This window comes from Dipteris shenzhenensis, chromosome 8, assembly GCF_047967505.1.
Source record: "Dipteris shenzhenensis isolate YYH24624 ecotype China chromosome 8, Dip_SZ_1.0, whole genome shotgun sequence".
In the NCBI taxonomy this organism is placed as follows: domain Eukaryota; kingdom Viridiplantae; phylum Streptophyta; class Polypodiopsida; order Gleicheniales; family Dipteridaceae; genus Dipteris; species Dipteris shenzhenensis.
The window spans coordinates 51718334-51746050 of NC_141603.1; the positions used below are offsets into that span (position 1 = coordinate 51718334).

General features: G+C 45.1%; 1 protein-coding gene across 1 annotated transcript; it reads right to left on the reverse strand.

Annotated features, from left to right (window-relative positions):
- Positions 1–546: 546 nt before the first annotated feature.
- Positions 547–27717, reverse strand: PEL1 (Eukaryotic release factor 1 (eRF1) family protein). Its single transcript, XM_087377956.1, has 16 exons — positions 27506–27717; positions 27319–27401; positions 20463–20538; positions 20165–20239; positions 20005–20061; positions 18589–18634; positions 18397–18472; positions 18200–18275; positions 16656–16688; positions 16479–16547; positions 16127–16233; positions 4083–4155; positions 3850–3888; positions 3436–3530; positions 3135–3241; positions 547–981 (listed from the first exon to the last, which is right to left on the reverse strand). The coding sequence occupies exons 1-16, from the start codon at positions 27554–27556 to the stop codon at positions 908–910; spliced, it is 1137 nt and encodes a 378-aa protein (XP_087234082.1). The 5' UTR covers positions 27557–27717; the 3' UTR covers positions 547–907.

Genomic DNA, 27717 nt, shown 5'->3' on the forward strand with positions numbered 1-27717 from the left:
TGCTTAGATAATATTAGACAAGTTCTCAATATCCGCCTCCCAAAGGCTGCCTTTCTATTGTCTATGCTCTTCAATAATCTGAATGAATTCTCACGAACTAAGATTAAGCCGCTTTCACTTTTTTACAATTCTTACATATCTCAGGATCCTCATCCAAAAGGTTGTACTAATGTGTTTGCTCTTATGGGACAAATAGATTCTGAAAAAAACACAATCGCTAGGACATGCATTCAGTGTGGTCTATCTTGTGTCCAACACATCACTGAACACATAGCATGCCGATAAGTCATGTGCAGGGGAAGATGGCTTAAGCCACTGGCCAAAAGCAAGCTATACAGGGTTCCTGATTGTTTTGCTGCCATCTGAAATGGAATCTTAAGTGCTTTACGAATTATCTGTGGCTGCAACTTATTGGCATTGTTATCAAAACTGCACACATCAGTAAGTACTATGGAACATAGACAATGAGCCTTTTGAAAAATGTGAAACGAGCAAAGAGCTTATTACAGACGATACAACTGCAACTTTATAATACTATAGAGAAAATTGTAAAGTTTATCTTGAGTCCTTGAACACATCGTCAAACATGCATTGCGCTGATAAGCTATGGACGACGTTAGCCATTGTCCGTTGGAAAGCTATACTGGGTCTGTCGATTCTCAATCGGTACAAGAAGTATTCTTTCAAAAAATGTTATTATGTGAAATGGAAGAGCGTGTACCAACATTATATGGTTGCAACTCAAACTGAATTTGCATAGATTACAGACACTGATACATGTGCAGAAGTATTAAAGGAACCGTAAATCAATTTGTTTTTGCTTTATCTTCTGATAATGAGAATCCTATGTACATATGACATTTGTCTGATGCTTACAGAAAGCACCACCCTGTTACCAATCAATCTTTTATAAATCCATGTCTTCCAGGTCTGGTAATGGAAATCGTAGTATAGCAGCTATCCCTGAAAGTTGTACAAGCTCTGCACGATCAAAGAAAATGTATTTAATCTCTGACAGATTCACAATGTGACCTAGACATCAAACCACAACATAAAGCAAGACCTTTCAAAATGCACTGCCGCTCTTAATACCATAGTCTCAAGTCGTTAGGCACAACTCCTGGTTCTGCATAAGTTGAATAAAATTTGTAGCTCTATTGATGTGTAAAATAGTTACAAAAATACCCATGATGGAGCAATTCTTTACATCAACGTAGTACCCACATTATGTTGATGCGTAGGTTGGAAGGGGCCTAGAAAGCTGAAGGGGACTGCAGTTTTTATGCTTGTTTAAAAATAATAATATTAAAAAATTCTGTAAGGGGCATAGAAGCTGAAGAGGAATGCAAAGAAGCCTTCCTATTGTCAAGGGATACTAGTAAGACATGCAAATAAAAAAAGAAAAAGCCAATTAGCTTGAACACTGATGATGCACAACGATATGAATTGTAAAGACTTTCTAGATGGCATTTATGACTGGGACTTGTCAGCGAAATCCAGAAAGTACATAGGTAGCTTATGTTAGAAATATGATTACATAAAGGATGCACAGAGAGAGAGAGAGAGAGAGAGAGAGAGAGAGAGAGAGAGAGCTCTATACAACATGATTATATGACAATGAACGGCATGATTGTTAGAAAAAGGGTCTGCCTGTTGTTGGCAGGATCATTCAATCTCTCACAAGATTGTGGATAAACAATGAGCCCATGAACTGGAAAGTTCAGCAGAGATAAAGTGCAAAACTACTCAGTGTTTACATCAACAGAGTCGGTAAATCTTGCTCAAGCTGCGTTCCAAGCATCCAGCAAGAGGCTAGAAAAACTACAGCCAAAAAATGAAAGGGCTTCCGTGGGATGGAATGTAGAGAGCACAAGTTTTCCTTATTTAGGCTTGGAATCAAGCCTCCCAACATGGTTTCTTGTGGACTGCGAGTCACTACATCACCAGTCCCAGTGACTCCATAGGGCTTTTATACCTCCATATCACCGCCAACACAGCCAGGATCCTCTAGCATGATACTCCTCATAGTCTCCCAGACTGAAAGAGAGGGGATAAGAGAGTAGTATGCATCAGATTGTGGTATGGAGAATGTCAGAGGTGAAAGGGAGCATTAAAAATTCAATCAGCTGTTTGAGCCTCAGTAGTGGATGAGTAAGCATGAAGGGCTCTTGACCACAAAGGATTTGATAGTAAACAGAGACTTCAAATTAAAGCCACCTTCAAATGAGTCTAGGCTGAGTACAAGACCATACTTAACGTTTAACACTCACTGCATCCGAAAAGCACACTAGCAAATAAGACCCTGCCCATCCTCTCTAACCAAGTGCCCATTGCCGTGCCTCTATGCTACGTAAGGCAGAGAATGCAATAAATATTATTTTTGTTGCCAATGGATCAATGGTATTTCCAATGAGCATCTGGATAGTTAATTGATCCTCCATCACTGGAAAGGTCTGCCTCACCAGAATAGTCTCCTGTTTCTAGTACTACTATGAAAACAAAAGCCTGCCTAGATGCAGAGTATTCCCAATATGGGAGTCCCTAATCCAAAAAATGGAATATCAAATTGAAGTGACATCCTGAAGAGTGAAGCCGAAGATAGAGCCATGGAAGAGAATATTTTGCCAATTTCAGGGTAACATAGATTTCTACACGCTTGATCATATCATTGCTTCAAAGAGTGCCTTTGAGCAGGCTGAATTCCTTGGTAGACCACAAATTTGTGTTAGCTAGAAAGGCACTCAATCCTGTACAATAGATCTATTTACCAAAAGTCTACCATGGGGCCTTTCATAAGGTGCAATTGGGATGTCATGGTTAGAGTTGGAGTTGTATTTAAATTTTTGCTTCAAGCAGCTTCACAGAACAACCAGATTATTGGAAGTTTTTCTTTTTGGATTTTCTTCTTTGAGAAGAAAAGACAGGAATGGAAAAATTCCTCTTTGGGACTTCACTGACCCATCTTCCACATAAAGCTACTCTCGCCCACTGCTCAAAGCATAGAGAACCACATGACTGCAGTTGATTTAATGCATTTTCAGTTTCTTGCTCGTGCTAATAAACTTATCTTCTTCAGTGTAAGTGTAAATGTACTACCGTGTGTGCTCTTCAAGGTTCAAGGTGAAAGAAAGTACGTTCTCCAGACACGTGCATGGAAGAGAAAATATGGACGTCTCCTCCACTCTCCTTGATAGAATTGACGAGATCGACATAATGTCGCCTACTGACGATATCGGCATTCCTGCCAAAAGAAACCCAACTTAACCTCATGCAATATCCCCCATCATATTCAAACATCCAGCCACCTTCCATATCCTTCAAATGCACGGCTTCTCCATTTTTCCTCTCACCTTAGGTGAAATACGAATGATTTTTTGAAAAAGAATAATCTTCCATGTCTCCTTAACCTGAGGCTAACTTCAGCTCAACTTATACCTAAACAGTTCGTCTGTAAGTAGAAGGGTCTGGATAGCAAGACGGTCATGCGCAACTTCCACTTCCTTTGGACCATAGATTGCTCTTGCTGGATCCTGCACAAAATGGACAATCAATTTAGCCACAGTCGCCAAATTATTATCAAGCATCTTGTCCCCCAGCACGCTGTGCATTGATTCAAACAACAATTTTACAACTTTTTGAAAGTATCATGAGCAAAGAATCCACTGCACACAAAGCTTATCAAACTAGCAGAGCAGAAAAACCTCTACTCTGAGCACTATTCTGAGCACTATTCCAACAACTAATGAAAGAAAACTGGCCGAGACCAAGGTGATAAACTTGATAAACTTTCTTTAATTTAAGCGAAGTGAAAAGGGTTGAAGGTCAAAATGAGAGTTTACAAAAACTTACATTTGAGAGCATATCAAAGAAATCCTTCAGGGCTTTGACCTGCAATATGAAATGAAAACAGGAATGTGAGTGTGATGAACCCTGAATTTCTAAACTTAATGAGCCTAAAACCTGCTCAATCTACCCCTACAGAAGGTCCATAAGCAAAACGACTTGTAATCATAGCCATAAATTATGCTTAGCTTCAGTGATAATTGAAAGATGCTACCTTTAAAGAAAAACTTTCAAAGTACCTCTTTTGCAGCCTTGGTATCCATGATTAGACTCATGGCTAAAGGAGAGCTAAGGACTTCTTTCAATGAATGTCTATTCAAGCAAAAACACAGATTGTTAGCAAGCAAATCACAAAGATAGAGACAACAGCAGCTTGAAACAGGTAGCCCTACAACTGTAGATTTCTAAAACAACAAGCACAACCCACAAGACCCGTGAAGCAAGCAATTACAAAGCAAGAAGGTTCCCTGCTCGTTGAATCGATTAGACTCATGAGTAAAGAGAACTAAGAACATGGTTCAATGAATGTAAAAAAACAGATTGCTAGCAAGAAAATCCCAAAGAGACAACAGCAGCACTAAGAACATCGTTCAATGAATGTCTATTCAAGCAAAGAAACAGATTGCTAGCAAGCAAATCACAAAGAGATAACAGCAGCTTGAAACAAAGTAGCCCTAGACCTACAGATTTCTAAGACAACAAGCACAACCCACAAGACCCATGAAGCAAGCAATAACAAAGCACGAAGGTTCCCTGCTAGTTGAACTGCTCCCAAGCAGCCCCATCTCCCTCAACCTACTTTGCCACCCTTTCCGCTTCCGCCTCTTTCCCCAGCTTCCTCCCACTGCCCTCCAGCCTCCTCCGCTCTCCCTCTTTGCCCACAACAATGACACTATCCTAGGAGCCCCGCAACCTCCACCCGTTGGAGCACAAGCCCTTCGGAAAGGGCCAAGAAATGCTTGAGGGTAAGGTGGAGGGTCCGTGACTACCAGTTGGACCTTCAGCAAAGTGGGAGGGGTGGGAGAAGAAAGGAAAAGAGGGGGGATGCAGCCCGCCTATGAAGCGGCAGGAGGAGAATGAAATGGGAAGGGGAGGGGTGTGTGCAGGAGGAGGGCTGGGGAAGAGCTAGGGGGGTGGAGGAAAGGAAAGCGGGGGAAGGCGTGGCTACACTGACAGCAATAGGTTGCCATTTGCAGCGAAGAGAGCTTGGTCGTTTGGCCAAGTCCTGCCCATCAAGGAGTAGGGCAAGGTGGTGAATGACGGTCACATCAGCAAGAGCCACCAAGCATCCTCCTCACTGCCACCACCATGTTCTTCCAAATATGGCCTGGATCCCGGTCTTGAATCAAAGAAGAGACATATGTAAAGAAGAATGCAGCTTGAGGACGGAAGCAGGCAAGAAAGCAGATGGATGGATATGGACCCCTCCTCTCCTCCACCGGATCAGGTTAGGAGACAAGGGGAGGAGACCCCCTTGGAGGACTCATGCAACGTTCAAGTGGTTCAAAAGGTATGGCAGTGTGGACACCCCCCCCGGCTGCTAAAGGCCACACCAGAAAATGGGCTATCCATGGAGGGGGGTTTGTAGGCCATTCTATGGGCTATCCATAGGTGCCACTTATTCCTTGGTATGTGCATTGTAGGCCTAGTTACAGTCAGTTAGGACCGTTGGTACAATTAGTTCATGTACCCCCTAGTTCAATTAGGCTACTTAGTCCAATTAGGGCATTTAACCCTAGGGTTTTGTCATATTGGCTCCCTCTTGAGCCTCCATTCATTGTAGCAGCATTTTCCATACAGCAGCTCGTTTTTTGCTCTCTCCAACTCATTTCTCAGCTTCCATTGATTGCCATAGCCAGCAGTGGTATCAGAGCAGGTCAAGGTTCCATCCCTCAGCCATTTCCAGCCACCCAGTTCTGTTGGAGACCTGTTCTCTTGCATTTCGGCTCATCTTCTTGCTGGTCGGCCCATTCTCCAAGACCCTGCTGCTGCCTGAGACATTTTCAAGCCATTCCATCGCCGGAAAACCTCTCTCTGGTGCTTCTCCAGCATAGACGCCTCAAATGTTGCTGTTTTTCGGCGATTCCTCAGCGTTTTCCACTTGTTCCAGCCTGGTGCCATTCCGTACACTGCATTTATTACATCCTTTTTCACACGTGTGAGCTGTACGGATGTACGATGCATTTAATGCTCATTTAACGTGGTACGGAGCTGTACGGATTTCGGCGCTGTTTTCAGTGATTGCTGCAGCCGCCTTCCACATGTGTGAGATCCGCTAGCTTCTGGAGCATCTGTTAACATTGGTTTTGCACCTGGAGCCCTGCAGCTGCTGTTCTGAACACTTTCAGCCACCGATTTTGGAGTTTGGAGCTCGTTGCTGCTGTTTGGAGGCCTTTTCTGAAGCTCTTTTGCTCTCATTTGCTGTTCTAACACCTCAGGCTACAAGCTTCTCACACCTCGCTGCTGCTGCAATCAATTTGAGGTGTTTTCTCACTTGTGGGAGCATTTATTCTTGCTGAAACATCATATTTCAGCTTCTCACAGACCTCTCATTTGCCATTTGCTGTCTCTTTCACTTCTCCTACAAGGCTGATCATTTGTGCTCGCATTTGGAGCTCTTTCTTTGCTGCATTTTTGGGTCTACATCATTTGCAGGTACCCCTTGTGACAGCCACACATTTGCACTGAAAAGCTTTGAAGCTTGTGCAGAAATTTGCTTTTGGTTTTGGGAGAGTGCCCTTCTCTCATTTGCTTTGTCAGATTGGTGCCTTTGCCTTGCATTTTTGGCACTATGGCTAGCAGCGACGATGATCTTTTTGGGATGCTTGGGACTGATGACAAGCTTGATGGCACCAATTACCCCATGTGGTCATACATGATGGGGCATGTGTTGGTTGCCAAGAATTTATGGCATATTGTTTCAGGCTCTGAGGCCAGGCCTACACGAAATGTAGCTTCTGGTGCTACACCTACCGCCTCTGGTGCTACAGGTACTGCTTCAAATTCTTTAAATGATGGGTCTCATGCTACTTCTAGAGCAGCTGCATCTTCTACTACAGATGCTTTGCCTCCTACTCAGGAGCAGATTCAGTGGGATGGTCGTGATGCCAAAGCACATGACTTGATTGCTCTTTCAGTGAAAAGGGTCTTTCACTGAAAAGGGTCATTATCCCTCATATTCGGTCTTGCAAGACAACTAAGCAAGCATGGGATCAGCTTGCATCCTTGTATCAAGTGCGGAATGAGGCGAGGGTTGCGAAGCTTGAAGAGGGTGGTAACATGGATGCCTATCTTACTAATGTGAAGGATTTGAAAGAGCAATTGGTCAATATTGATGAGATTATGCTTGATTCTCAGCTTGTTTCTAGTACCCTTGATGGGTTGCTTGATTCTTAACAGGGCTTTGCTCTACTACATTGAGGTTGGTTGCAAGTGGCAATACCAATCATTTCTCTTTTGACCAGTTGGTTGCTCTTCTCCTTCAGGAGGAGCAAAGTCGTGCAAATCACAATGCTTCTATGGCTAGTGATCAAGCCTTTGCTGCCCATCATAGAACCAAAGGCAAAGGCAAGGTTTCAGCTGGTAAACCCCCTCATTCACATGCTGATCATTCTCATGGTGCCTCTTCTTCAGGGGATAACAAAAAGAAGAAGAGATGCAACTATTGCAGGAAACCTAGGCATGATATTTCTGAATGTAGGAAGCGGATTGCATCTGAAAAGGAGTCTAGTGTTGCAGTATCTGGTTCTCCTAGTGCAAAAGATCGACATGAGTCAGCTAATTTTGCACAAGACCAGCATTGGGCTTTCTTGGTTACATGTCAGTATAATCCTGATGCTCATGATGTTCGCATGACAGTTTGTCACATGCACCCCTGCACTTGGATGCAAGGTGACACACTGGCTACATCGACACGTGCATTATAGTTCCCAAATAGGAGATTTTGTCGTATGATGTGACCCCTTTGTGAGCCCTTGTCCAGGGACAGTCAGGCACAAGCTACGTAGGTCAGTCTCTCAGCCTTAGTTCAAGTCAGTAGTCAGTTCTTGTTCACTAGTACCCATTGGAGAACAGTAGGTTAAGTGTTTCCATCTTATAGTTTAGGTCTTAGCCTAGGTTAGGAGTCCCTTTAGGGTCCCCAAAGGCTGGACAGGTAAGCAGGGAAGGCAGCCTGCAAAGGCTGCCCAAAAACTCCCCTGGCAAATGAGCCAAGGAGGGCTTTTTATAGGCTGGTTGTAGGCCAGCCAGTCTGTAAAATAGACTGAGTCGGTCTGTTTACAGACTGGGTTGGCTCAGTCCAGCCCTATAAAAGGGCCCCTTGGCTGCCCTGTTTTCTCAATCAGTTTGCTCCTACCTTCAGTTCTGATGTGGCCCTGCTCTAGCCTCAGTCCCTTGGCCATCAGCTCAGCCTGATCTGAAGGTGACCACGCAGCACAACAGTCGGAGGTTTGGACACTGTTTCCTCAGGTCTCTCAGCTCTCTTTTACAGTTTACACAGCTCCCTCTCAGCTCTATATTTCAGTCATCTCTCAGTTCTCTCATAGGATCTATCACTTCTAGCTTTCACTCTCTCACTCATGCAGTAACCCTGCATTCCGGTAGACAGCACAAGCCTCTTCCTTGCCTTGCAGAAGCGTCCTACATCGTCAGTGTGGACAGCATCAAGGTCTCGGTATTGGTTGGCGTTGCCTCTCAGGTCCTTGGGTCTGCTATACGTGTGCACAGTGAGCTCTTCAGAAGCGCGTTCCGTGCTCTCCCGAAGAGTGTTCTTTGTATTTCTCAGTTTCCAAGTATAAAGCAAATTCTCCCCTGATTGGGGGGGGGGGGCCCTCAGTGGATACAAGGACCCAATCGGTTGTCAACTCTACTCTCTCTCTACCCTCATCTCCTTTCTCTCTCTCTATGGTAAACAACGCTTATTCCTCGCTAAAGGTTTAAAGGTCTTGCTGTGAATTACACGATCCAATAACCGTTGCATGCTACATTGGTATCAGAGCTTCGGTCTGTATCCAGCTTGACTACTGCGAGTGTATGGTTGTGGTGAGATCCGGAAAGGACACACAATCAAGCGCCATGGAAGGGTCAGGAAAAGATTTCAACCGCGAAGACTTTGAAGAGGAGAAAGACTACCAACAAGATACGCTTCCGCCAAATGCTCAAGAAGTGATGGCAAACCTTCTAGAGCAAAATCGGGTCCTGCTACAGCAACTCGAAGAACATTCATCCCAGCTAGAAGAAAGCAGAAGACAGCTGGACTAGACAAAACGACGTCTCGAGGAAAAAGAAGCAGAAAAGCCGCTAGAAGAAAGAGGAACCACAGATTTTGAAAAACTGCTCTTGTTGATGCGTGAGGAACGCAAAAATGAGGAGGCACTGCGACGTGCAAAGCTCGCCCACGCAGAGAGGCAACAAAAGCTAGACCGAGAGGCGATGCTTCTCCAACACAAACATATGTTAGCCGTTATGCAGGCAAGTTTGAGCACAGCGGCCGTCTCTGCCACAGCTTCGCCATCACAAAGGTAACACCACTCACTCGGTTCACTCCAAATTTTGTTAAGTATGATGGTAAGTGTGACCATTAAGCAATTTTGCAATTTATTCATCAGTTTGTAGCTCATTTTCCGTTAGCGCGGATTCAATATGAGCAAGATAAAGTCCACCTTGCAGCCCCTCATCTTACAGGTGAGGCGGTGACTTGGTGGCAGCATTGAGCTGGTAAGCATACTGACCCAAAAACGTTTAAGACGAATTTCGTTTGGGCAACCTTTGTGGCCGACCTCAAAGCCCGTTTTCTCCCACCCCAATATATGCTTAACCTGGAGGATAAGTTCGCTCGTCTCTCCCAGAATGGTTTGCCTGTGTTGACATACAATAATAAGGTCATCACACTGGCGCAACAGTTGGGCGTAACGGAGAGCGCCAAGATGAAGCAATCCATTCGAGGTTTGGACACGAACATACGTTTTACCATTCGGAACTTCGACCCGTCGGATTACGAGCGGACGTTGACTCTCGCACAGAATCAGAAGATGATGCTGAACGGAGGAAAGCCCAAGCAAGTCCAGAAAGATTTCAAAGCCCCGCAGCAGTCAAACAACACAGCGGGTAAGGATCAGAAGAAGGACAACCAGTTCCAAAAGAAAGACAGCTAGGCTTTTGGTAAAAAAAAGGAGTCCAAGCCAAAGATGACTCCGGATGAGAAGGCTAAAGCGAGTATTATGGGAGGCTATCTACAGCCCGACGAGCAGAAGTGGTACCACCAAGAACATCGCTGCTTTCATTGCCACCACATCGCTGGGCATGGCAAGAAGGATTGTTCGAAATGGCTTGCCGAAAAGGCTGCGAAAGCACCTACTTCGTCCATCGCTAATGTATTGGCTCTTCCAACCCCGCCTCCATCCTCAGCTACAAATGCCGTCTTCCCTGCTTTGAACGCCATTCCCATGCAATGCCATCTCCCCTCAGCTTGCCAAGATAGTAAGGTACACCTTGGTACCTCACGAGCTTACAGTGGACGGGTTCACACCCAGCTTGCGCACACACATCACGCATAAGGCCATCCAGTTTACTTTTTCAGTTCAGAAGGCCATGTTTATGCGGGATTTTATATTGACTCCTTTGATAGGGTGCGACATGATCCTCGGGATTCAGTGGTTCCGTGAGCATGTTCTGACACCTGATTGGCGATAGGACACCTTCACAATTGTGGAAGATTTACCTAAGCTCGACGTGATACGCGGTGATCAGAGCATACCAGGGATTCCATTAATCTCTCATATTCAAGCAGGTCGCGCCGCCCGCAAGGGTGCCATGTGTGCACTTGTCTATGTCCAGTGCCAGATCACTGCACTTCAAGCCGCTCCTCCGATGGGGCAAGTAATGGTGGATCTACTCCAAGAGTTCAAAGACATCATGCTCCAGGACGATCTGCCACCCCAGCTACCTCCCAACCGACCGGAAGACCATCACATCGATCTACTTCCGGACTCGACACCTCCAAGTAAGTTCCCTTATCGACTTTCAAAGTCTATGGAGGGAGAGTTAGAGCAACAATTGTCTCAATTACTGTGCGCAGGGTTTATTAGACCTTCTTCTTCACCTTTTGCTACACCCATTCTATTTGTGGCAAAGAAAGATAAGTCCGCACGACTATGTGTCGACTACAGAGCACTCAACAAGCTTACGGTAAGCAACAAGTTTCCTATGCCCGCATCGAGTACATCTTGGAAAGACTCAATGGTGCAAGATTTTTTTCAAAGATTGACCTCAAGAGTGGCTATCATCAAGTTCAGATTTTTGAAGCTGACATCCCAAAGACAGCTTTCCGAACTAAGCGAGCTCATTACGAGTTCGTCGTCATGCCCTTTGGTCTGAAGAATGCACCACCAACATTCAACAAGATGATGTCCCGGGTATTCGCAGAGTATATTGGGAAACGCCTGTTCATCTTTCTCGATGATATCCTTATCTTTTCTGCGACAACCAAGCAGCATATTAAGGATGTGCGATGTGCCCTACAGTTATTACGTGATAACCAACTATGTCTCAACGCAAAGAAAAGTGAATTCGGATTGCTGGAAATTCATTTGGGCTACATCATTAGTGCTCAAGGGATTCGATTGGACCCTGAGAAGATCCAAGCTATCACAAGTTGGGCTGTCCCCACGACAGCCCAGGAAATCTGATCCTTTGTGGGTTTGTGTCAAGCATACAGCTCGCACATGGAGGGTTTCTCAACATACGCAACCCCTCTTACAGATTTACTCAAGGGGGTAAAGACACGCAGACAAAAAGTTCAATTCATAGGCAAAGCTTTGTAGGCCTTCCACAATTTGCAACGGTCGGCCACGACAGCACCAGTTATGAAGATCGCCTCTTGAGATGATCCATTTCTGGTAATCACAGACGCTAGCAATGTTGCCATAGGGGTAGTTTTACAGCAAGAAGATAGGCCCGTGGCATACTACAGCAGAAAGCTTAACAATGTCGAAAAGAACTATTCAGTGTATGATAGAGAGCTCCTCGGTGTCATCCAAGCATTAAAACTTTGGAAGCCTTTCCTATACGGATGGACTTTCACGGTGAAGACAGATCACCAAGCCCTTAAGTGGCTTCAGACAATGCCTAGTATGCAATGGAGTGATCGGCAACAGTGGTGGAGTCAGATATTCCAGCAGTTTGGGGGAATGATCGAGTACGTTCTCGGCAAAAACAACCCCGTTGCAGACGCTCTCAGTCGGAAAGGTTCCATTCGGACCATTGAGCAGGCCACTGTGCTCGAAATCAAAGGAAAGGATCTTGATAGCACGAAGGCACAGTACGCGGAGTCAGCAAAGTTTGGCACACAGTTCCAGTTAGCCACGACGCTTGCTCCAGGCCATTACTCATTAGAGGACAGTTGGCTTTTCTATAAGAAAAGGTTATGTGTACTCAAAGACAAACGACAGTTGCTTCTTCATGATGCCCATGACGCCCTTACTGGTGGTCACAGAGGTATCAACGGGACTTTGGAGAAGTTAGAGCGCTATTTCTATTGACCAAAGATGCGGAAGGACGTATATGGCTATGTGCATAATTGTCAAATATGCCAAAAGGTCAAGGCTTGAAAGCGATAGACTTACTTATGCCATTGCCAATCCCCGACAGTCCTTTCCAGGACATAGGTATGGATTTCGTGGGACCACTTCCAACATCCGCAGGTACGCGTAATACTCAATGTCTTACTATTGTTTGTCGCTTTAGTAAATATTGTATGCTAATTCCCTGCAAACAAACAGCCAACGCTGAAGATGTGGCTCGTTTGTTTATCAAGTATTGGTATCCCATTGGAGGGTTGCCAAAGACCATAACATCCGACAGGGACTCCAAGTTTACGTCTAACTTTTGGCGAGCCTTGTTTGATAATTTTGGTACTAAGCTGCAGATGTCCAGCGCTTTCCATCCGCAATCGAACTGCGAGACAGAAAAGTATAATGGTATGGCATTTGATATTTTGAAATCATATTGTCATGTGCTGTTGTAGAGAGAGAAAGTGCTGCTGAGGTGAGAGAATGGCCTGGGGAGAAGCTGGCTGCACTCAAGGAGCTGGAGAGGTTCTGCTACATCATCCAAAAGGAAGGAGAAGAAAAGTGACGAATTTTCATGTAGGGAATGAAGGGGAGAGGCCTTCTTTTATAGGCTCAGCCCCCCGCCCAGGCTTAGAGTGGAAGGTGGACACTTGTCCCAGATTTTTGGTGGGCCCAAAGAGGACAGCCCACAACCTGCCCTAAATCTACCAGATTTGGGGCCAGACACTTGGCCTGCATGCCCTGCCACTTGCCATGCATGCTGCCACATGTGTGGGACAGGTGGACTGACCTGCCAGCTCAGATTCCATGTGGCAGTCTGCCACATGTCACTCCCAAAAACCCTAAAATTTCAAAGTTGTCAGAATTCAATTATGATCGCACCCACGGGTTCCTAACAGCTTGGACTATCTATTGACGTACTCTAAGGTCATAATTGAGCCATACTGAGCTCATTTATTTGTCGTCTTATCTTGTATCTCCATTACTCTTGGCATGCTGCCAGGCCCACACCCAAAGCTCAGGGAACATTCTCTTGAATGGTTCCTAGGTCAGTATGCAATCTGTGCATTTGATTGGTCCCATGTTTGGGTACTCAGGTGGGGTGTGGTTTCCAGATGTCCCTCTCAAAGAGAGACCATCACTCTTGTGGGTCACTAATGCCCATAACCCCAAGCAAGGGGGGTCCACCCTCAAATGCTAGACCTAGTCCCCATTGTCCGTAACTAAACAGTAGAAAACATTTCATTTCTTAATAAGCATACTATTGAAAAACAAAAAGAAATAGTACCAAGCAAGTGGATACATGTTGAAGCAAGATGACATAAAAGTCGTGCCTGAGTGCCATGGAACCGTATGATCAGGGGTTGCTCTCGGTTGGGTCTCTCCCCTCCCGCCATGCCCTCTCGATCCTGTGCTCAGCCACGCATGAGTATGTCACTGATAGTGGTTGTAGTTGTAGGGCGATGTGGAGGCTATAGCTGAAACTAGTGCTGAAGTGGGAGCTGAAGTCGAAAGTGAGGATGTAGAGGGAGCTGAGACTGGAACTGGAACCATACTTTTTTCCATACGTTACCATACGCATACGTCATACGAGTATGCAAGTATGATTGGAGTATGGTTCAGCCCCTAGGGCTGAAACATACGTAACCCTAATTTTACTCAAAAACATTAAGAAAGATATACATTGTACACATTACATTCACATAGAGCTACAAACTTTCAAGTCGAAACTTTAGACTTCAAACTTGTATTAATATTAAAGTCATGATTCATGGAAGTTCAAAGAGTCCAGCCTCGGCCCTCCAGAGACCAGAGTCATCTGGAATCTGGATTCTGATACATAGTGTCAATGATAGATCAATACTACACCAAACATCATGATCAAAGGTAGTAGGTAGTAGAAACTTGGAAGTAGGTACTACACTAAAACATCAAAGGCAAAACATCATAGAAGAAAAGGCTGCCACAGCCCGGAAATAAAGCTGAAAATTGAAATGCATCACGATTCACAACCGATCAAGCTCAAGCCTCAAGCTGCAGCCTGCATCCTCATTCTCTTGCTCATCCTCATCCTCATCCTCATCCTCATCATCATCATCATCATCATCATCATCTGCATCAGTGCCATCCTCCTCCTCCTCCTTGAGACCATCCTTGAGGCCAACCACAGCCAAAGTCAGCCAACAGTGTACGGAGTACAGATTAGCAACGTACGGATTAAAAAGGTGTTTTCCAAGGTTTTGGCCAAGCACAAAATCGATCCCCCCTCCCAAACAAAACACCCCCCCCACACACACACACAACAAAAAAACCAAACCACACCTAAAAAACACACCTCACAAAACAAACCCCCACCCCCCCCCCCCCACCTGTACGGACAGACGTACGAGTGACGTACGGAAAAACCATCCGTACGCGTATGGATGCAACTATGACTGGAACTGAAACTGAAGCGGGGGCTGAAGCCGAAGTAGAGATAGAGGGAGCTGAGGCTGGAACTGAGACTGAAAATGGGGTTGAAGTCAAAGTAGAGATAGAGGCTGAAGGTGGACCCCACCTTTGCTTTGCTATCAACCCCGAGTCCACTTCGGTTGACGTGCGTGTTCACATCCTCAAGTGTTAGGTGTGTCTGTTGTCTTTTTTTGTTGTTGTTGTCTTCTTTCTTGGCTTTATCCGTCTCTTTCTCGGCTTTTCCCATCGCCTTCGACTGATTCGTGTCCCCTTGATGCAGGTTTTAGTGCGCAATCGGGAGCGGGAGCAGGAGCACAGGCTCCCCCCCTTGGCGGAAAGCACACCCAGGGCGAGGAAGGTAGGATAGTCGGAGGCGGGTGGGAGAGAGCAGCGGGAGGGAGGAGTTGTAGAAAAGGAGCTGCAATGTGGAAAGGTGGAGAGGCGAAGGAGGGAGCTGCTCACGAGGGGGGGCTGAGGCGTGGCGGGAGGGAGGGGCTGTGAGGCGGTGCAGGAGGCAGGCGGGTGCAAATGGGAGGCCTAGGCGGGGGCGAAGAGGCAGGCTGGCAGTGGGGAGCAGCAGCAAGAGGCAGCCAGACGGGAAAGGCAGCAGCCAGCAGCAGCAAGGGCGGCAGGGGCAGGAGGTGCAGCGGCGAAGGGTGCTGCAGCGGGCGGAGGAGCTGCAGCAGCGGAGGTTGCTGCAGGGTGGAGGGTGCTGCAGCGGGAGGAAGGATGGTGGGTGGGGGAACTGCAGGGGCGGAGAGGCAGGATGGCAGGCGGGGGAGCTGCAGGGGCGGGAGGCCGGGCGGAGCTGCAGAAGGGCGGAGAGAGAGAGAGAGAGAGAGAGAGAGAGAGAGAGAAGCAAGATGTATGGATTATTGAATTAAAGAGAGGATACTCAAATAGCTTTGAGCCAAAACTTCAGCAATACTGCATATTGGCATCTCTCCCTATGTTAACAGCATGTAAGGGTATATGTTGGAAAGTGACGTGTCCACTTTTGCATTCAGAAAATTATACACAGAAACACAGCCTGAAATTGAACCACTTGTTTGAAGGTCTAGGATGAACTTGATCATGATAAAAGCTAGCAAGTGTGAGCAGAGTACGCACAAAAATGTAACGGAAACCCTTCAGTATTTACCCATACAAAAAGCGCATACCCTAGCGGTCACAAGAGATGAAGCAGACTTGTACTCTAGCAGCAGATACTTATGTTGAATACCTAACACTCACATTCCATTAAAAAAGACGTGCCAAAATCTTACTTGTATCCAGAAGATGCATGAATAAGAACAATCTTTGATTTATTCTCAATGATCTGCCTCAGCTCACGCTTTGTGGCTTCACTAAGCATGTAGTTATAAAATTGGTCCTGTACCAGCTCACGCAAACACAGGCATCTATATCAGCACACAAGCATGCCCCCCCACCACACACCACACACACTCAGACACCTGGAATCCCATACTGGGCCAATGCTTGCATCAAGAAAGGAAATTTTATACAGCAAGGAAATCATACAATTTTTCAACAAGTTTGCCAAGATTCAACAGAAGCCAGACTATACAACTCTATGTCTCAAACATAAACCATATTCTGCATCATAACGTGGTAAACCTTTGTGAATCCAGGGCTGGCAATGATGAGGCACCGAACAATGTTAAAATCAATGTGTCTCAACACCGCCTGTAGCAATAAGCAGTGAGTGAAGAAGCTCTCAACATTACAAACAAAATGATTCGTCGTGGCAACAAGACCCAATGTGCAAAAAACGAAAATTAGGCTAAGACCAACCTGTAGTACGTTCTCCAAAAATTTATTTAGGGCCTGATCACAAAGTATGGCACCCCACATGATAAGTATGCAGTATCCACAGTTTTTAACAGACAGTAACAGGCCAAAAAGCTCCCACATACAAAGCGGTACACAAATTGGTCTTTGCAATCAAGAATTCTGTTCACACTGCCAACAGTTGATATTGATAGAATTTTGCTTGCCAGTTCAGCTACTCACACTGGAAATCAATTTAGGGAACCCCTAGAGTGCATGAAGAAGTAGTGCACATGGCCTGATAGAAAAGCATAATTCTGCTATGCAGATAAGAAACAACCAACATCCTAACACTGGAAACAATGAGGCATATGATCCGTATACCTTTATTTAAACCATACTTCAATTATGGAACTTCAAAACAAAGAAGAAAGTTATTCAAATCCTTTGAGTGAAGAGCAATGGCAAAGTAAATCTTCAATTGGTTCTGAATACAGATGTTGCCATCCATGCTTACTGCATTGATTTAAGCCTTTCTCAGGAAGATTTGAATGCTCCTTGCCATATTGGGCAGATGTTCGAAGGGACTCTCACTTATTCAGCATAGGGACATTGCAATATACATCTGATGACAGTCAATACGCAAGCTCTTATTATGTCAGCATTGTTTTTCAGAGGCAGAGAGTGCAAAGCATTGTTTATAGGCTTGCACAACAATGCATCTAGAAATTCGAGTAAGTGGGGTATTAGTGATGGGATTGAAAAACGTCCAAGTGAGAATTGAGATGAGGAGGCAACAGGTCCGTACTCATAAATTTGAGCATCAAGAATAACATTATCCATGCTCTCATAAATTCAAAAACACCAGTTGAATCCTAGAAGACTTTGCAAACCATTGATGAAGATGGTAGTACTAGAAAGCCTCAGTCAAAAAAGATAATTGAGTAGGCTCCTGGCTTGGAATGTGAGACGGTCAAAATGTAAGTAAACATTTGAAGACTAGGTATAGATCAAGTGTGACTTAGATCAACAGGTAGTTGATCTTCTTCTCAACAATCTTCTGGACTCCATCATGCATAGCAAGGACTCCCGACTAGGACAATCAGAATTGTAATTTTCATGAAGACACCAGGCCAAAGCTTTTGTATGAATGCCCTTTAGAGTGTTGTCAATGCTTAGACAAATAAGTTTACTCCATAAAACATTATTCATGAAGTGGATATTCCAGTTGACAACAATGTGTTTGAATAGGTATCTGTCATTTAGTGTGGAAGCTGCGACTCTGTTGTAACATTGATTAATCATAGATGAGTACTTTGAAGTTATAATTGTTGCAATGAAGGTCTTTAGGCTTGCCGTTACAATCATCTATCTCTGCAAGGGGGAATGATTTCATCATTTAACTCGTTCACTAATGGCTTCAAATTCTACATGGGACCTGAATGATTATGCCTAGTCAACTTGCCTGAAAGTTTAAACCAGTGAAACCATCAAAATATCCAAACAAGCATGACAGAAAACATAGCTGTTTCGCACGTTTAGCCACACCTAAAAAGAAACATTAGCACCTTATCATAGCCTGCAACAGCCGGTCCATGCTTACGAGGTATTGAGGTCTCAATCTTTGCCTTCGTTGTTGTGACACTGATAAAATACATAAAGCTGGTTTGATACTAAGCCTAGCTTGAATATAAGCACATACCCATGCATTCAGATAGCGACCACAATCCAAAGTTGATCGAACATAGTAGCTAAGAAATCATACCTCTGCCCAACCAAGCAAACAAAGGCTAGACCTTCTTGCATCATCACTGCAGCCACATTGGCACTTGCTGCAGGGTCTGTATCAAAAATCATCAGCAATGCAAAAGTCAGTAGCAGCGTCAACATTCTATGTATCTTTGCTTTTTGATGATCATACACAAAAACTTAAGATATGCCTTGAATAACTGCTCACCACAGGCCAATCTCAATGTCTCAACTGCCACCGAATCCCAATAGTCCTGTGCCATAAAAGCATGCATTACCTGAGAGGGTGAAATTGGCAGTAGTGTAGAAATAGTGTGTGCTTCTCTCATGTAGTTAGAGATGCTTAAAAGAAAAAGCCAACTGATCTAAGTAGATGTCATCATTATTTCAGTATGACCTTTGCAAATAGACTTCAGGTATCCTGATCCATCACCATATTTCCACATAGAACGATATTTTGACCTAAATTTGTCGAGATACCTTTAAATATTTTCAGTGAGTCTAGAGAGCAGGCCCCTTGACGCCACTCAGATGATGGTTTGTCCTAAGGTTTGAACACATTCAGCTCTGGATTTGTCAGCTGCAGCTGGTAACTTCAGTACCAATTCAGCTATGTAACCACATAGTCATCAATCACGCTGACTGTACTTAAGTTTATAAGACAACAATGAATGTATCTTGCTCACTTGGGAGGGCAGGGAAAATGTGAAAACCAGCAAACCCATGGAGACAAGAATGAAACTCATAACGGACTTTGTAATACCAGCTGAGTGAGAAGATGGAACCTCCTTTGCTGCCTCAATTCATAAAAGACTTGTTTCACCAAATCTCGCACAAGAAGCAAGAAATCACCTCATATCATAATGGTAACAAAAAGCCCATCACAAGCATCTCACCAGCCTGCTATGATGCTGCTGAGATAGGCCAGGGAAACCTGGGAGTCTTAGCCAAGGGAGCTGGAGGTGGAATCACAACCCCAAGAGTGGGAGAGCTGCATTAGATAGAGCGTCCACCACAGGCATTTATAGCAAGTGGCATCAATGTTTCATCTATGGGTAAAACAAAGAAACTCCTAAATCCAGAAAAGGGGCTTTACGAAATGATATCCACAGGAGACCAACAGTCTATAAAACAGTTTGAGAAAGAGAAAGAAGAAATGGATAAACAGGGAAAGGAAAGCAAACCAGTTGACCAAATTTTGAAAAACTATACCAGAGCAGAAGATTGCATGAAAGCCAAACAACATAAGACAGAAAGGGCAAAGTAGAGAACCAAGAGAGACATGGAAGCATTGGAGTGCAGCTTAAGGAGAGAGGGCAGCAAGAATATTCATCGAATAAGCATTCAGCAGACATACAAAATAATTTTGAGAACCTGTGACAATAATAATAAAAGAAACATAATCAAATGTCCATTGTCAATCATGATTCGTGTCTACAGCTACATCAAGAACCATATTTCCCTGCCAAGCTTCCATGGTTTGTACTTCAAGCCAGATCCAAAAATCATTCACGAGTCAAAACACAAGACCAATATGCTGCGAGGAGAGACAACGTGCATAAGCCATAATCAAAATTGATAAAATGAGAAACTCTCTAGTACTACTAATCAAATACTAGATCACCTTTGACAGAGAAAAAGCCCTTTGCTGGTCAATCTCTAATGTGTGATACGCTCCTAGCTGCACAAGACATATTTACAATGAGGAGACTAGCATTACCTGGTTTTTATGCACAGATCTCAAAGAAGTATGCATATAAATGAGAGCAAAGCATGGCATACACCTTCACGTGTTCATTTTCAGCAACATTCTTGCCACGAATGCGCAGGACAGCAGCCACATTGTCATATTCAATTGCCTGAAGCAAAAGGGCTTTGCAAAAATTAAGGTCCTCTTGAAATTTTGCAAGAAAAATACAAGCCGTCCAATGCATCAAATCAATCAGTTGTTTGCTATTAAATTTAGAATTCCAAAACTTGGTCCACATCAAAAATCATGACAGCAAGCAGATTATATATCTATGGTTTCGTGTTTACGAATGAATTCTCTGATGTCCTTAGCAAGAAGTTACTATGCATTACCTCCACTTCGACCTCCAGTTTTGTGCGAACACGTTCTGCTTCTCTAGCTCCTGTTGATGTCTCCCGTTGCACCTTCCTAGAACAAGGATTCTAAGGTGTAAGGTGTTGTATAACAATATGAAGGATCTATTCATTGTCTTTGCTATCTACGTAATTTTTAGTTTGCAGACAAGACCATTCAAGAATGTTTAAGACAAGAGATACGAGGGGGAAATGGAAATATCTGTCATGTTTACCTGAAAGATCTAAGAAAAGGCAAATGATGATGATCAGGATGATTCTCTTTAATGTCTATAAAGGCTAAGCACTCTATGGAGCCAAAAAAAGCTGCACCAAGGTGTATGAGTGTGCACATGCATGCATAGGTATGCTAGGTGGGCACATGCATGCATGTGTGTGTGTGTGTGTGTGTGTATTTTTTTGGGGGGGGTATATGCATGCATATGTGTGTGTGTGTGTGTGCGTTAATCTTCTTTTTCATTTGCGGATCTTTCTGCCAATAAGGCCTATCACTTATTGCCTCCACAGCATTGGATCAAGGACCATGGAAATCACTTTTGGCATCTGAATTAGATTCTTTCGTGGTGGAAAACTTATGTTCGCCACATCTGAAGCAGGCTGCCAGGCATATTGCTTCTTCGGCTTGCTGCACTTGCTCTCATCCACGTGAGACAGTCTTACACCTTTTTTGAACCTGTCTTGTGGCTCGTTTTTCAGATTGATGACAAGATTACAAGCTCGCTTTCCCACGGTCTCACAGAACCTTTTCCTTATTCCAAAGGGATCTACATGGATCGTCCTCTTCTCAAAGCCATGAAGAAGGGATATCTGTGACACCTGAGTCACAAAGAGTTGAGTCACGAAGAGTTCCAATCAGCCATCACGGTACTTTCTGAAAACCGGACCCTGAACTTTCCCCTGCTGCTTGAGGAAGGGGGGAATCATCCGGATCACTGCCCAGGTCACTCTTGGTCTGCGGATCTGGAACACCTGCTAGTAACTGAGAAGGTTGAGGAACATGATCATCACCACTATCATGTGATAAGAGGGGGCTCTGCAGCAATCATAGGAGAAGGAATCTGTTCATCAAAGATAACACTGAGAATAATCTCCTGTCTTGAAGGGTCATACAACCTGTGTAACCTATTGACTGAGAATTGTACCCCACAAACATTGCCTGGGTGGACTTAACATTCAACTGTTGGAAAGGTCACCTCCCCATCTGTAAGCCCTCATATGAGGAGAGCATGGGGGGTGAACCTAGGGTTTGAGAGACTGACACATGAGCAGCAGTATGGCTGCCATGTGGGCAAAGAATCAAAGAGAGAGAGATATCCCGGACTGGAGGCGCCTGCATGGTGGGCCAAGTGGAGAGGGTAGTGGGCAGGGTCAGAGCCTGCAAACAGGCCCTGAACATGGCAACACATGGCAGGTGACATCAGCAAAGGTACGGCTGCAGTACAGCAGCATGACGGAACTGTTGGAGCAGGTTCTGAGGGCTGGAACAGGCCTGAGCAAGGGCAGGACCAGAAGGACAGAAGAGGCAGAGGTGGAGGCTATGGTGGGCCAGCCACCTGGCCATAATGTGCCCATGGGGGCTTCCCTTGGCGCCTGACAGCAGCCCAGTTGGTTGGTTAGGGCTGCCAACCAACCAGCCAGTCGACCCATTTAGGGCTGGCTGGTCGGTCACTTTGACAAGGGGCTCAGCCCCTATAAAAGGAGACGCCTCAGGCCTCATTTCACATCATCTGGAGCAGCCCGCGAACAAAGGCAAGAGTTATGGCAGCAGAGGAGGAACCAGTACCCTTATTGGTTGTCCATAGAGGGCATTTCCTCCAGTAGTGGCCTTTCTAGCCATAGTGATTGCATGAGCGCTCTGCCTTGAGTGCTTCCTTCTCTGCTTTGGTCCTCATATCAAGGGTCCGGCGATCTTTACCCTTCTGCAGAGCTGCCATCGGAGCCACCGCCATGGGAGGAACTTTCAAACCTCTCCTCCTAATCTAGCACCATTAGTACCAATTCTTCCCAAGTCTTAGAGGAAATCTCCTTCCGGGCTTGAAGAACCTCCTGGAGAAGTTCTTGAAGCTTATTCATATGCTCCCGCATTGATGAAGACTTGGCAAGATCCAACACCCGCATCTAAACTTCAAGAGAAACCCTCTTCATGGGGAAAGTCCTGTTATATAAGGATGCCAAGTGCTTCCAAATACTTTTGGCTACCATCATATGCTTTGCATGATTTATAATCTGAGAAGTACACTTCAGAAAAATGAAAGAACGTACCCTTGGGTTGACTCTGTCCCAGAGCTGAGCCAAAGTCTCGGCCTCCTCCTGATCTAGGATACTTAAATTCTCTACAAGGGGGTCTGGCCGTTTTGACACCCACTTCGATGAAGTCTGCAAAGTCGTAGGACTGCAATATGGACTCCATCATGACACATAGTTGTTCCTATCTAGTTGACGATCTACAAGGAATGTGGGTAACATTGGAACCCTCACCTTATTTGAATGTGGGTAACATTGGAACCCTCACCTTATTTTCTGCCATTTCTGTCAGGCCATTTGGACAGAAGTGGAATGAACGGAGAAAGTTAAGGGGAGGATAAGAGAAAGAGGTATGAAGGAAGAAAAGGAGGAGGGAGAGCTAAAGATAAGGTAGAGAGGCTTGAAGAGACTTCTTCCTTCAAACTCCATCAGTCTGGCCTTCACACACACCACCTCTCCGATCTAAAAACACCCTCAAAGTATATGCCCTTTCTATGCTCCAAACGACAGCCCGTACCTTCTTACTTCTTATTCTCCTCTTCGAACAACTCCAAAAGGCTTCGTAGCTTGCTGGTTCCAAGTCCTCTCCACAACACAGGTCTTCTTAGCCAACCTTTGGCTCAGCGGAACTGAACAACAATGGTGAGAGAGAGTGAGAGAGCAACCTACTCACAAGACTGAACTGGAAAACAGAGAAGACAAGATTGCTGTACACTGAGATGGAAACAACAAGGGGCAGGGGGGCTGTATATAGGGCCCTAGACAACTGACTGGAGGGGCTGAGATGGCTGACAAGGGGCTGACCCAGGATCGGGTCTACCTGACCAGCTGGTCGGGTCATGTGACCCCGGTTAGGGGCCTGGGTGACCCCACCTAGGCGCCATGAAGGCGGCCTGGTGGCAGCTATACAGCAGGCCCGGGGCAGGCACAAATCACCCCGCAGCTCCCTGGGTGTGTTTGCAGCAGTTGCGGATTGATGGCGGCCTGGTATGGGCTCCATACACCCCCACACCTGCTCCGTACACCTCCCCATACGTGCTGGTGAGCAGCCATTGTGGTGATCCCCCTCTGCCTCTCCTGGGCAGTCAAACCCACTAACAAGGCCCCCACTCTCCCTCACATGGGCAGGCAAACCCACAACCAAGGCCCTCACTCAGTGATACACGAGATGTCACCTCTAACACTTTCTACGGCACAGCTTGAAGTGTTTAATTACTGTTTCTAGTTTTTCCAGTAGTAGTTGCTCCATTTTGGAGCAACTATGAATGTACATATACCTAGATGAATCCAGGAACATTTTGGAGCAAGTATGAATGTAGACTTTATTTTATAATGAAGCAAGAGAGAGAGAGAGAGAGTGTGTGTGTGTGTGTACATACATGCATACATATATACATAGTTGCATCCGTATGCGTACGGATGGTTTTTCCGCACTCCATCCGTACGTCCGTACTCCATCCATACATATATACATAGTTGCATCCGTATGCGTACGGATGGTTTTTCCGCACTCCATCCGTACGTCCGTAGGTACGGCCTTCCATACGAGTTTTTTTTTTAATTTTTTTTTAATTTTTAATAAGGGGCATATTTTGTTTTGGGGTGGTGGGGTGGGTTTTTGTTGTTGTTGTTGTTATTTTGGGTGTGGTAGAAACACATTTTTTTGCACCATTCTAATCTGTACACTGCTAATCCGTACCCCATACACTGTCGGCCGACTTTGGCTATGGTTGGCCTCAAGGATGGTCTCAAGGAGGAGGAGGGCATTGATGCAGATGATGATAAGGATGAGGATGAGCAAGAGAATGAGGATGAGGATGCAGGCTGCAGCTTGAGGCTTGAGCCTCATCGGTTGTGAATCGTGATGCATTTCAATTTTCAGCTTTATTTCCGGGCTGTGGCAGCCTTTTCTTCTATGATGTTTTGCCTTTGATGTTTTGGTGTAGTACCTACTTCCAAGTTTCTACTACCTACTACCTTTGATCATGATGTTTGGTGTAGCATTGCTCTATCATTAACACTATGTGTCAGAATCCAGATTTTAGATGACTCTGGTCTTTGGAGGGCCGAGGCTGGACTATTTGAACTTCCATGAATCATGACTTTAATGTTAATACAAGTTTGAAGTCTGAAGTTTGAATTTGAAAGTTTGTAGCTCTATGTCAATGTAATGTGTACAATGTATATTTTTCTAAATGTTTTTGAGTAAAATTAGGGTCACGTATGTTTCAGCCCTAGGGGCTGAACCATACTCCAATCATACTTCCATACTCGTACGATGTATGCATATGGTAACGTATGGAAAAAACTATGCATATATATAGCGATGCAAAGAACAAGCTCATACAAAGCATATCGAGGTCAGTACCACTTCATTCAAAAGTTGATTCAGGACGAGATCGTGGAGCTGCTTACTGTGTAACAAAAGATAACATCTCCAACATTTTCATAAACGCTCTTCCCAAAGAGCAGTTGGAGCATTTCATTCGGTGCACGGACATTGGCCCGCATTTGAGTCATTGAGAGGGGACGTTAGAAAGGTCACTAACCCAGTGCCCACTGTGAGCCCCCATATGAGGAGGCCAAGGGATCAATAGAACAGGGTAGGGAGTAATACCTCTAGGGAAGCTGATTGCGCCATCTCTGGAGGATGCAAACGGTCCTAGATCAGGGGTGGCTGCATCAATGGCTGCGTCACAGCAGATCTGCAGACGCAGCAATACAAGGCTGCGTTGCAGCATCTAGAGGTCTCTAGAGAGGACCGCCAGGGCCTATTTATAGGCCTAACAGTGGAGCAGTAGATTCGTCAAACTAGAGGCAGGTCAGCAGAACCAGATCGGGTAGACTGCAGACAGGGTCAGCCTGTCTGCGACCCTGTCTGCAAACCCAGATGGTTTGTTTTGTAGGGGAGTCTATCAGTCCCCTCCTGGCCTATAAATCGGAGCCTAGTTCACACACATCCTACACCCACTGAAACCCCTCAAGGCCCTGCAGGCTGAAGGAGTGTTAGCCCCTTTTGGCTGGCTTGATTTGGGGGAGTGGTACCAATGGTGGAATAATGATTACAAAAAGCAAAAGTTGGTTGTTTGAATCTCTGATTTAGATGAGGCAGCTATCTCCCAAGTCTCCGCACACCGACATCCCCAATCACTTCATATGGGCATACTTTCATGGAGATGGGCAAGATGTATGATTTGCTCATCTATAATGGCCTAGAGAGAATGCCCTCTTCTAGTGGGTCCAATGTATGACTATCTCATGGGACCCCCTGCCTTTGCCTCTCACATCACTGACTTGGAGCTTATTTTGTAGCATCACTAAGCGTACCCCATCCCACTTACACCACTTTCCAAGGGATCCACTTTACACAAACTAGTGCCTGCTTATGCCATCCACCTTTCTACTATGCTTGAGGACCTTCAGGTATCCCCCTACTAGAGGATACAGCCACCCTTATCACCCACTCCCTACACGATGCCGCTGTCAACATCAAAACCTACCTGCCCACCACCCGTTGGCTCAGTCCCTACAATAGCTAGTACGATGATGACTATAAGGCCTTGCACCGTCAGCTCAAACTCAAGACCAAGCAACACCTCCCGACTGAGGCAGAAACCAAATGAGAGTCTCGGAAGAAGAGAGACTTTATCAAAAAAAGAAATAATTACTAAGCATTATGTTAACTAATAACTCCAAGGACTTCAAGCAAAATTTTCTCAAGCAAAGGTCTAAGAGATCCAGAAATCTGGCACACTTATGCATGCACCGTTTATGACATCCCCACCAGCCTACACTAGACCTCCCACGACTACCTTGTCCAACATCCTTCAAGCTCACTCCTCCACCGATGATATCAAACATGCAACTCTCAAGCTACATATGGCCAAGCCAAGATCGTAAGAGGCTCTGTACTGAGTACATTGCAAATGGAATTAAGACCCTAGGCACATCTATGTGGGAGCAAACGATCTTGTGAAGAGGCTCTGTACTGAGTACATTGCACTTGGAATTAAGACCCTAAGCACATCTATGTGGGAGCAAACGATCTTGTGATGAATTCGATGCTATCACATTACTCAAATCCACCAACGCATACCTAGGCCAATATCTGGACAGATATATTGTACACACGGTGATGGCTATTCGGTCTAGGTCTGCTTCAGCCATGAGGATGATTTTGCTGAGAGAGTGGAGGCGGCTTTTTTTTTTCGAGACCATCACAAGCACGATGTGGCATTTTCAGCCACTGTCCTAGTTCTTATCAAGTTTTTCATTTGGTCAGACTTTTTGAGTGGTATACTACGACCAGTTTTCCATGCTCGGCATGATGTATCTATGCCTTGAGCTTCTTCTCTTGACTGTTTCGTTATACTTTACAGAAGACTACTTCAAGGGGGGATATCCACAAAAACAAACTAAAAAACTCTCGAGTCCGTCCAAGGCAGCATATCTACCCATTCTACCGAAGCAATCCTTGATGATGCAGTTGCCAATGACGCACCCTAAACGTAACACTCTGCTAGGTGTGGTGATGAAAGAAAATTTTTGGACAATGTTCACAACAGCACAAAAGCTTGATCTGAGATGGCACCTAACAGTTACAGCAGAAAGTCGATCTCCCTTGGATATTAAATTGTAAGCGTGCCACAAATCTTCTGCTTGCTCGGGTACAACCTGTAATCACAACCATATCGATTAAATATGAGCGTACGTAACTGGTACTACGACCACGATAATCTACCTTCACGTATACTGGTACTACGACCACGATAATCTACCTTCACGTATCCAGGGCCGTCCGGCGTAAAATCTTTGCGTTTTAGCTTCATTGCGTAAGTCCTTCAAATGTGCGTATAGGGGATACCAAAACAAGGTGGCAAACGACTAAGGCCCTGCTTAGTGATAGTTATGTGTATATATGTATGTGATGGAGTAGTCACTGCAATATGCTAAAGATGTTCCTGCTTTCATATTAATGTTGTTCCATATG

Coding starts and splice junctions, on each gene's coding strand:
- PEL1 (XM_087377956.1), bottom strand. CDS start 27,556: ATGAAGCTAAAACGCAAAGATTTTACGCCGGACGGCCCTGGATACGTG. Junction 3,889..4,082: donor ATACCAAGGCTGCAAAAGAG/GTACTTTGAAAG, acceptor TTCATATTGCAG/GTCAAAGCCCTGAAGGATTT. Junction 3,531..3,849: donor TCTTTGATATGCTCTCAAAT/GTAAGTTTTTGT, acceptor CATTTTGTGCAG/GATCCAGCAAGAGCAATCTA.